Genomic DNA, 10,298 nt, shown 5'->3' on the forward strand with positions numbered 1-10,298 from the left:
GGTCCGTCTGTTCTGTGAAGACATGAGTATAATTTTAATGAGACAATGACACAAACATCGCTTTTTACTTTTTACAAGAACCAATCATTCATAAGGACCGAACAAGGACGATTTTTTCCCATCTAAGTGGAGAAACACGTATTTAAAACTAAATCCTAGATAGACTTTCCTTTTCTGGTTATGAATGTTGACACAATGACCATAGAAAGCCGTGCGATAATGGATTTGTTCATACATTCTACATTCGCCTAGTTTACATTTCTTCGTTCGTATTTCTATGTGACCGTAACCCCATTGTCTTTTCAGTATATCGTAATCTAAAATTTCTTCGTGAAGTTGATTCAATAGTTCATTGTTCCTTCGATCGAGTATGTGCTGCCAGGTTGCTAAGTCAATCACGTAACACTGTAGTTCTTTCGGTAGCTTATCCCAATGACTCTGTAAGAGAGTGGGAACGTTACTTATAATTCATAATAGGTAGAGTGTTGTAATTCATAACAAGTAGGGTAGAGGAAAATCTTTTCTATGGGGGCGCGTCTCTTGGCGTCTTTGTAAGACTCGGCTAAATACGTTTTTTGAGGTTTATCGTAAATGTCGATGTAACATCCGTATATTTTTTTTATATCTGCAACGACCTTCTCGACATTGAACGATCTTAATGTGTCCTGTCCCCCATTGTTCTTTCAGTTTGGCATAGGCTACTATTTCCTTGAGAAGACGTCGTAACTTTTTGTTTCTTCTACGCTCGAGTAGGATTTGATTCCTGGCTAGGCGCATTATGTAGTCCTTTAGTTCAGGAGGTAGTCGATCCCAGTGACTGCTATTCTGTGGGAGGTGAGGACAAAAGTCTCTTGACGTCCGGTATTCTGTAATAGGCATGATTAAACCCGTACCCTAAATATATTTCGCGCTTGAAGTTTTGTTCGTCTGTGTATAATCCATACACGACCATGTGCTTACTTCCCATTCCTGGAACTTTTGATTTGGGACAATAATCTAGCAGACATGTCTCTAGAACTACTTTGAGGGCACCTAGTCCCCATTCTGCTTGGACCTTAGCAAAGGCTCGTATCTCTTTGCAAAGGTCTCTCCACGATTCAAGTTCACGTCTCTCGATGAGAGACTGGGACTCTCTGAGGTGAAGGATGTAGGTCTGTATCTCAAGGGGGAGACAATCCCGGTAGCTCTGTAATCAAATGAATCGTAATCACGGAAAATGATAGGTAGGGTGTCGATCATGATGGGGTTTTTCGGCTTGAACGGGGCGGGCCTCGGTCTTTCCAACCATCTAGAGATTCTCATTTCTCTTTCAATTTCCATTTTCCACTCGAAGGCAAGTTGTGACTTGGCGAGTGAGATAATGTACACTTGGATCTCGGGCGGCAACCAATCCCAGTAACTCTATGAACAAAGGCGTGACAAAAGATGTTGTCAGTCCAAGGTGGCTACGAACGCACTTAGCAAACACAACGTGTGACAGATCTGACAGTACAACTTCTCTTTGATCACTCCCTTGTTCATCTGATCATCGAGTGCCTGGGTGTAGCAATCGTAATGAACGTAGTGACGACAGCACTTGGTACGAGCGCAGGTTTCGGTTTTAAGGATTACTTTCTTACATAGGGTGCACGTTATACTCACTGCTTCATGTAGGTCCATCTGTTGGTTCATCTCCTCGTCAGTGATCTCAGCCATGATCAGCGCTCGATACAAGTTCAAGAAAAAACTCAGAGTGCCGTGAACGATTCGAGCCGATCGTTTTATACTTGCGGTAAAACTGGATCCCAGGCTGCACTCGACATGGTGTCCAGTCTACGACCGTGAGTGGGCGTGGTAGGGGGATACCCCTATCCCATGGGTCTACCCTGCACACGTGATTTCGGCTTTTTCGTTTGATTGGTGCATGATTGACATAAAGCGAGGCGTACGCATTCGGCGTTTTTCAGTTTTTGGTCATGTCGACTGAACCTAGACGCAGTCGTCGCCTTCGAAGTCTGTCACCCGAAGAACAATCGAGACGAGTAGGTCTTCGTCGTCGTCGTGCGTGATCACACGACGATGAACCACCGAGACGTAGTCGTCGCCTTCGGTGTCAGATACCCGAAGAAACACTGCTTCAACAATTGTGTTTTATTTGTCAGAGAGATATCCACGTTGACTCTCTGGCGATGTGCCAACGTACTCCTTGCTGCGGTGTGTTCATGCATCGACGTTGCTACCAGGAGATGGAGAGACGGGTTCGAGCCTGCGGCAACTGCCGACGCGTGATCAACGAGGATGAGCCTGAGATCATGTTGGAAACCGACGAGGAACTCGAGGAGGAGGATGATGTCCCGTCAGGGTTTCCGTCAGGTGCGAATGCCTTAGTTAGATTCGATCAAGAGTTGGAGCGATATCGTAGTGAGGATAGACCTGATCACTGCCATCACGAGGGATCGTATCTGTGGCATGAATTGCCGTATGACTTGGACCCTGACGTTTGGCAACGTTATTATACCTTTCTCAGAAATTTCGTGACTCTGTTTCGGGATGGAGATCTGTACATTCATGGTAGTGTGCGTCTCCCCGTAGAACCGACCCGAGAGGTCAGAGCTATTTTGTACCGTCTGTTCATATACAATACTCCTTATGCGGTGTATAACTTGATTCGAATTCAAAGGTTCAGACTCTTCTTTAGACGCGTGGAGGGACAAAGGGATATTGTGATTCAACAGCTCTGTCTATTACCTTTTCCTGGTGGTCCATCGCTTTACCAGGAGGACGGACTGTGGACCTGACACTGTTTTTTCTTTTTTCATCCGCAGTGGATGATCAACGCAGAATGATTCATGAGGACCTTGGACATTTCAGAGACATTGAAAGACCCTTTGAGACGCACAATTCCTTGACGCGTTCGTGGAATCACTTGCCTTATCCCCTTCCGGTCACGGTGTGGTTCCATTACTATCGCGAGTTGGAGGACTTTGTGCGAACCACGGAGGGACAAATTCCACTGTACATTCACGGCAACGTGTTCTTTCCCTTCCATATCATTTCGTACGATCACATACGCATCACGGTGTATCGTATGTTTTATTTCAACACCCCTTATAGAGTGTACAATTTCACCTCCAGAATTAGGTTTAGATTGTTATTCGTGTCTTCGTCGACGTTCGGGGGCCAAATAAGGATCGAACGACTGTTTGTGAGATCGAGTGTCTCGGATACTCTGTACCACAATGGCATGGCGTGTGAGACGTGAATCAAGAGACTTTTTTCGAACAACAAGAGTGTAATTTTTTAATAATTACAACAACAATAAAAAACTTGTTTTACAATTTCCAACGTTTCTTGTCTTAGGAAGAGTCATATTTCAGTCCTTTTCTCCAAGGTTCGAAATCTTCCCAGCCTTCTTGTAACTTTTCTGCGGCTGTCTTCTTGGCCTTCTTGTACGTCTTTGCTTTGCCTTTGGGACTGTAACCACCGTCGTCGTCTATGTATTTTTCGGAGACACCAATGTCTCTCAATAAACTCTTTTGAGATTCGGACAAGGCTTTCTTTTTACCTGTCGTGGCTGGTTTTGGCGGAACGGGTGGCTTCTTGCCTGTGGATGGTTTTGGAATTTTGAACTCCTTTTTGAGACCTGACGTGGAAGGTGTGGCGGCTTCTTGTTTGATGATCACGGGGGCTCGTGCTGCTGGTTGTTTGTTGACTCCCTTGAGGATCTGTTTCAACAGACTTTCGACGGGTGCGTCGGCCATGCCTTCGGATTCTTCCGTCCCTTGGTACGTGGGGGTGCCGCGTGTACCCGTCCGTATACGTTTCACCAGTTTGACTTCTTCGTTTGCCATGGGTTTGATCATCTTGACGGCCATGTTGGCGGGGATACGACTGTCTTTCAAGATGAGATCTTCGGCGGCCAAACGCCCCGCTTTGTTCAACAAGGCACTCTGGGTAATCCGACCCTTGTAATAATCTTGCAAACGATTGAATTCTTGAACGGGAACCATCATGACTTCGTTCATACCTTCTTCTGACTCAGGGTCGTGTCAGGAAACTCGGACAATTCTCTCAAGGTCGTCTCATAACAGTCTTGCCAGTACCGTATGGATTATTCCTTCTTTTCCAACTCGAATTGTAGACTTTGAACGGTTTGCTTGCCTTTACCGCACTCCCTGCACAACTCGATGCACCCACCGGGCGGCGTGGTATCTCGTTTCGTTTGACAGGTTTGGCAAAAGTCACCGAACTTTAAAGCCATGCACTCTTGATACAGGGTGTGGTACCTCTTGTTCAAGCACTCGTACGAGTCTTTCCATTGGTTTTCGCGTCGATTGGCATCTTGCAACAACTGCACGAGTTTAGGAATGGTATTGGACTCTTCTCTCGGCGGGAAATTGGGTATGACGTCGATCCCATCCAGCGGGTAACCGTCTTCGTCGCGTCCTTTCACCGTACACAACATGCTTTGAAACAACCGTGTAATCCGCTCCAGAACCCCGCTCCGTTTTGACTCAGGAGATGTTCTCTTCGACGCTTGAGGGAGTTTCTACGTTTACCCACTTCACGCAAAACCTTTTTATGTCTTTTCAGTTTCCCATAAGTCGTTGCGTCGATGGGGATCCTCTTTTTCAGCAAATTGAAGACCATCTCGCTGATGGCGTTGATCTGATCTCTGTCGGCGTAATGCAACATCTGTTGACGTTTATTTCGATTGGCTTCTTTCAGGACGCTCGTCAAGAAACGACGTTGTCGTCGCAACCGCTTCATCGTTCACGTCTAACGTCCGGTTAGCTCGTCACGCTCTTTTATTCACAAGTCTTCGAGAAGGCTCAAAACCGTCTTGGCTACGGTGCCGACCAGTTTACCAAGACCCTTTCCCTTTTGGACCCTCCTTCTTCTTTTCCCTCTACGTATTCCCACTCGCCGTCTCCTTCGCCTCCTCACCATGTCGGGTTACGATGACGACACGTACACACTGTCCACCTTAATGACGAATGTAGGTGATCACGTGTCCTTTTTATAGAGGCATGTATCGGTCAGCGTCTTTTGTAATAATGTCCAAGCGCACTGAATGCGTTGCTTATCATGCTACCAAGACCTCTTCCCTTTTGGACCCTCCTTCTTCTGATTCCTCTACGTATTCCCACTCGCCGTCTCCTTCGCCTTCTCACCATGTTGGGTTACGATGACGACTCGCAAACACTTCCACCTTGAATGACGAATGAAGGTGATCACGTGTCTTTTTTATAGAGGAACGTGAACGAATCGTTTTTCGTAGTCTCGAACGTATCGGTCGTACGTGGGAGGTGTGAAATCCGTCACTACGTCGTCCAAAGTTTGCATCTTGGTCAAAAACCCATCCAAATCCTCCAATCCACCAAGAGCGTGGTTCCTGAGTTCGGTCAGCGTCTTTTCGTAGGTCGTGTAAGCGAATTGGACCATGTCCATCTTGAACGAATACTTCTTGAAATCGTTCCATCCTATCAGTACAGTGGCTAAAGCCGTCAATCCTACCACCGTGTACCCATCTTTCCACACGGATCCCAATACGATACTCGCGGCCACGACCAGTAAGGCCAGTCCGTCGAGAATGGCGTTACACATTTTGTAGTAACCGAACATCTGCCTTCGACACCACCAATACTCGTGATAGAAAGCATACAAGCCGTCCAAACGTTTCAGCGCGTCCAATTCCACCACGGTGGTGAAAGGTACATCCAATAAACAGACAGAAGTACTCATGACTCTTTTCTAACCAGTGCCAAACGTATTCTGACTTTCTTTCGGTACGTTCGATCCTTTTAGCTTGTTGCTTGTATTCCCAGATCTCGTCCTTGAACGCGGTTTCTATGGATTGGTTCAGGATATCCTGGACCTGTCTGTAACTATCGCACTCGTCCGCGATACGTTTCATGTCTTCGTGATCCATACTGGTCGCATCCCAGTAAGAGCGAGAGCATCGACATAGATGCAAGAATTAGGGGAACCAGTTGACTTCGCTCCTCAACATGTTGTTCTTGTTGTTGTTCTCAGTTTCGCACACTGGTCGAATTGCGTGTTACGGTAGGACGTTGTCCGTTTTTATAGGTAGTCGTGATCGTATTAGTGGTCGTGATGCCCGCAATGCGACGACCCGCGGCAGTTTGTTGTTGTTGGCGCAAAATCTTTTCCAATTGTTGTTGCATCTGGGCTTGGTCGAGAACACGGGTGCCTCGCCTTCTTCTTCGACCCGATCGAGAAAGACTCGATCTCACAGACGAAGGCAGTGTGGAGTCACTACCACTTCCGCCTCCTCCGCCTCCTCCGCCTCCACCTCCGCCACCTCCGCCTCGACGTCGTCGTCTTACACCACCGCTACCACTAGCGCTACTTCTTCTGCGGCTCCCGGCATCACTGGGGGACGTCGGCGTATTTTGACGGGGGACGCGTCTCGGTCGTTTCCCTCCTCGAGTAGCTCGTGCCAAAGGTGTGGCGTCTGTCACTGTGGGTGAACGTCCTGCCATTCGACGCAACGAATTGGGCGTACCCACTCCAGTCGTGACATTGGAACGTGATGACCCCGAGCCAGCGCTACCGACACCCGCCGTGACATTGGCGCTGGGCGTGCCCGCGCCAGCGGTGCCTACCCCGACGACCGAGGCCCCTCGCAGGTGTGGTGTCGCCAGTGAGGACTGCGGTGAAGGGGTGTTCAGGCTTAGACCCACACCCGCTGCAGGCGGAATGGGAGTACTCGCTCTAACCGGTGACCCCCAAGGCGAATAATCGGCCAGAGCCGAGAAGTTGAAATCGTCACTGCTGTAATAGCTCATCTCTCTTGTTTCTTGCTATCTTCTCAGCGGTCACTCTTTCGTTATGAATCAAATTCTCGAAATCCTCGTCGTTATATGCTTTCACGAGGGACCTCACTTGACGATAACTCGAACAGAGACAGAATTGTTTCACCGTCTCGTAATCCTCTTGAAAGGAATACATGCGCCGTAGCATGGCTATGCAACGTAGAATAAACGTAGGGAACCACTCGGCTTCGCTCCTCAACATCACGATGCCGCAAACTGATGGCATCGTACAAATCCTTCGTCTTTTAACACACGACTGAGGACGCGTTGATCGTCCTGACTGGCCGGATGAAGATCCAATAGCATGTAACCGTAAGGTCGATCCGTGACCTTTCGAAACGTATCCAACACCTCCTGCCATTGCGTGGGAAACGATTGCAGTAATAGATTTCGTATCCCCAACTGATCCCTCGGATTCTTGAAGGCCGCGATGTAATGAGCGTTTCTGGAAATGGTCTTGGCGAATTTTCCGTTAGGGAATAGATCCTGACACAAGTAAATCACCGTGATGTTCCGATGATGCGAATGTTTGGTGAAGAGATCCAACACGCGCTTGTCGTTACCACCCTCGTCCATCAGATCGTCCAGCACCAAAACTCCCCTCCAGGAAACCATCGGGGTAACTGTTCGCTGTCTGGGATCCCTTCGTGAAACTTGACACCACCCTTCTTGAGCTTTTGGAAACCATCTTGCCACGATCCGTAGCAGTAATGAATACTCTTCGGTGCTTCTTGGAACAAGTCGCCGTTCTCCAAGAGCAGTTTGGTAGTGAACACCGTCTTGCCGCAACCCGACGGACCCGCTATCAACAAACTCGACGGAGTGTGAAATTGAAACGTTTTGCGTCGTTCCATGATCTTGAAATGGTCCATGGTCTCGAGACGCTCCGTTTTTATCCAAACAACTTGGCCATGGGGGTCTTGATGGCCGGGATGCGTCTCAGTAGACCCAAGAGGGTGACTCTAGGATTGAAACAGATGGGTTTTTTCTTGGCTCGACCCTTGGCGGGCGCTCCCTGTTGTTTCGCGAATTTCCCCACTTGGAATTTCTTGGCGTACCACTGTTTTCCCCTCTTGATCTTGGCGATGGCTCTCTTGGCAGCGGCTCTCTTGGGACGCGCTGTCTTGGCAGGCGCGGATCTCTTTCGAGGTTTCTTCGCGAATTTACTCAAATCTCCGAACTTGTCCTCGTACCAATTCCTCATTTTCATTCTTTTTTTCCTATCTTCTTTCTCGGAAATCCTAGGCATGGTGGTCGCTCTTTTGCGTTTCCTACGAGTGGTCACAGTAGGTGGTAGCTCACCGGTGTTAAGGACACCCGTTGTAGTCGGTTGAAGAGCGATTTGTCTTCTTGCTGGTTGAAGTATTTTAAGATCGAGTCGTCTTTTTGGTGGTTGGTTTTCCTAGAAATGAGCCGCACTCGGTTGAGGAGTTTTTTTTACCAGATTTTCCGTAGCGTTTTTCCAACCTGGCTATCACGTCGTCCAAGTGTCTATGCCCTCGAAACTGAAGATCCATGAAGTGTCTTGTTTTGTCCGTAACTCCATAATGAACAATTGGGTTTACACCCCACCTTTTTTATGCACTCGCAAAGTGATGGCGTAAGAACTTATTGCCGTAGCGAAGGACTTGCCAGTACGGGTAACACTTATAATCTCTGCAAGCGTCTGTTTGAAGTCTGGCTCTCGTACGCAGTTGGAACAGGTCGTATCGAAGCCAATGATATTTTTCCTGATCCAGTATGAATCGGACTCGACGATAACTGTCGCAATCCAAAATGCGTTTCAGAACCTGTTTACGAGGATGATCCGAGGACAAGTCGAGATACCTGTCTCGACACAGTTCCAGGAATCGAGGGAACCATCTGACTTCACCACGCAACATCTTTTTCAAAAATGAACACTTTTTATTCGAACAGCTTACTTTAACAAATGACGCACTCCTCTGGAGGAACCGCACGTGTCCTGGTGACACGGGGTTTTATAAATCTTGCGCCAAGCCAACTCGTCCACGATCAAACGTTTCAACATGTGTCCTACTTTACGATCGTTCTCTACAAACTCGTTTTTCTTAAAACGACTCAAGAACGCGTTCATGTCGCGACCTTCGGCTCGGTCGATCAGGAACATCAGGGCGTAGCCGCCGCAACTCTGACTGAAGAGTGACTGTAGACTCTTGCCGTTGTGTATGTGGTACTTGAAATGACGGTCCAACCATGCTTGGATCGGCCCGGCGGTTCCGTACGCGTCCAACGGCAGGCCGTAACTGTCCAGGATCTCGCACTTGTCCTTGTCGGCCCACAAAGCGATCCAATGCACACCCGGTTTATCGTGAGGGTCCGTGTTTACGATGTAAGCGGTCGGTCCTTCTTGGGGCAGTGTCTTGGGAAGCCGATCGCAAGGTACCGTGCCGTAAAAAACACAGCAGAGTGACGGATTCGTTCGGGCCAAATGATCCAATTGTAAATTATTCAAGGCTACTTTCTCCATTTTTTTCTTCTCTCATTGGTACACGTCGTAGATGACGACTCGGTTCTCGTTGATCTCTAGCATGTTCTCGAATTCGCCGTACAACAAGATGGTCAGGTTTTCTCCTGGGTTGGCTCCAAAATCGATCACCAGACGCAGCTCACCTTCTTGCTTGGGGTTCAACACTGGACTGTCCAAACATCCGTTGGCTGTGTTGTCAAATACAAACAGGTTGCATCTCTTGCCGTGCCCCCAGTCCACTTTTCGGACCATGTTTCCTTTTCTCATGCACAAAGCTCCTGATGCTTGGAGGAATCTGTGGTAGCCTCTCAGATCTTTACTGTCATCATCGTGTTTGAGCTCCGAGGTCTCGTAGGGATACTCTTCACCTCTCACCAATTGTTTGATGGAAGCCAGATTGAATTTTCCAAAATCGAACGGATTGATGGTAATAGTTCCATTGAAGGATGTTTGTTTCATCAACACCACCACCAACCGATTAGGCAGCTTATTGTGGAAAGGATTGCTGCACTCAAAATGACGATTGTCATTGGGATGGGAGTAGGTTCGAATTTCACCTCTCACTGTGGGGTAGGTGGCCACTCTCCCACCTTTCATGCTGGTCATGATTTCTCTGTACACCGAGGGAGTCACTCTCACTTGGGACAGGAACAATCTCACATTCACGTCGGCTTCAGTCAGTCTGATACTATCGGCACCAGCCCATCGGACGGACCACAGAGCTGGGGCATTGAAGTACATGTCGATCTGGATCTGCACGCCAGGTACCAGTAACTTGCTGAGATAAAACACTTCCAGGTAAGGTTTGAACCTCAAAGTCACTCTCTTTCCAGCGAAAAACTGCATTCGACTTTGAACCATGTTCTTTAGATCTGGGGATAAAGCTTTGTAATCGTCGTGAGTCGGATCCAACTTATTGGCTGTCATTACATCGGCGTCTCCGCGACTGGGTACACTGAGACAATTGTACCAACCCTCTGGTTTCAGGATCG

The 10,298-nt window shown here is 48.0% G+C and overlaps 1 protein-coding gene across 1 annotated transcript; it reads right to left on the reverse strand.

Annotated features, from left to right (window-relative positions):
• Positions 1-5,052: 5,052 nt before the first annotated feature.
• Positions 5,053-5,739, reverse strand: LOC145492504 (uncharacterized). The gene has a single exon (XM_081471965.1). It carries the CDS (start codon positions 5,722-5,724, stop codon positions 5,227-5,229), a length of 498 nt encoding a protein of 165 aa, XP_081328091.1. The 5' UTR covers positions 5,725-5,739; the 3' UTR covers positions 5,053-5,226.
• Between the last annotated feature and the right edge of the window lie 4,559 nt (positions 5,740-10,298).

This window comes from Orbicella franksi, chromosome 1 (assembly GCF_964199315.1).
Source record: "Orbicella franksi chromosome 1, jaOrbFran1.1, whole genome shotgun sequence".
Lineage (NCBI taxonomy): Eukaryota > Metazoa > Cnidaria > Anthozoa > Scleractinia > Merulinidae > Orbicella > Orbicella franksi.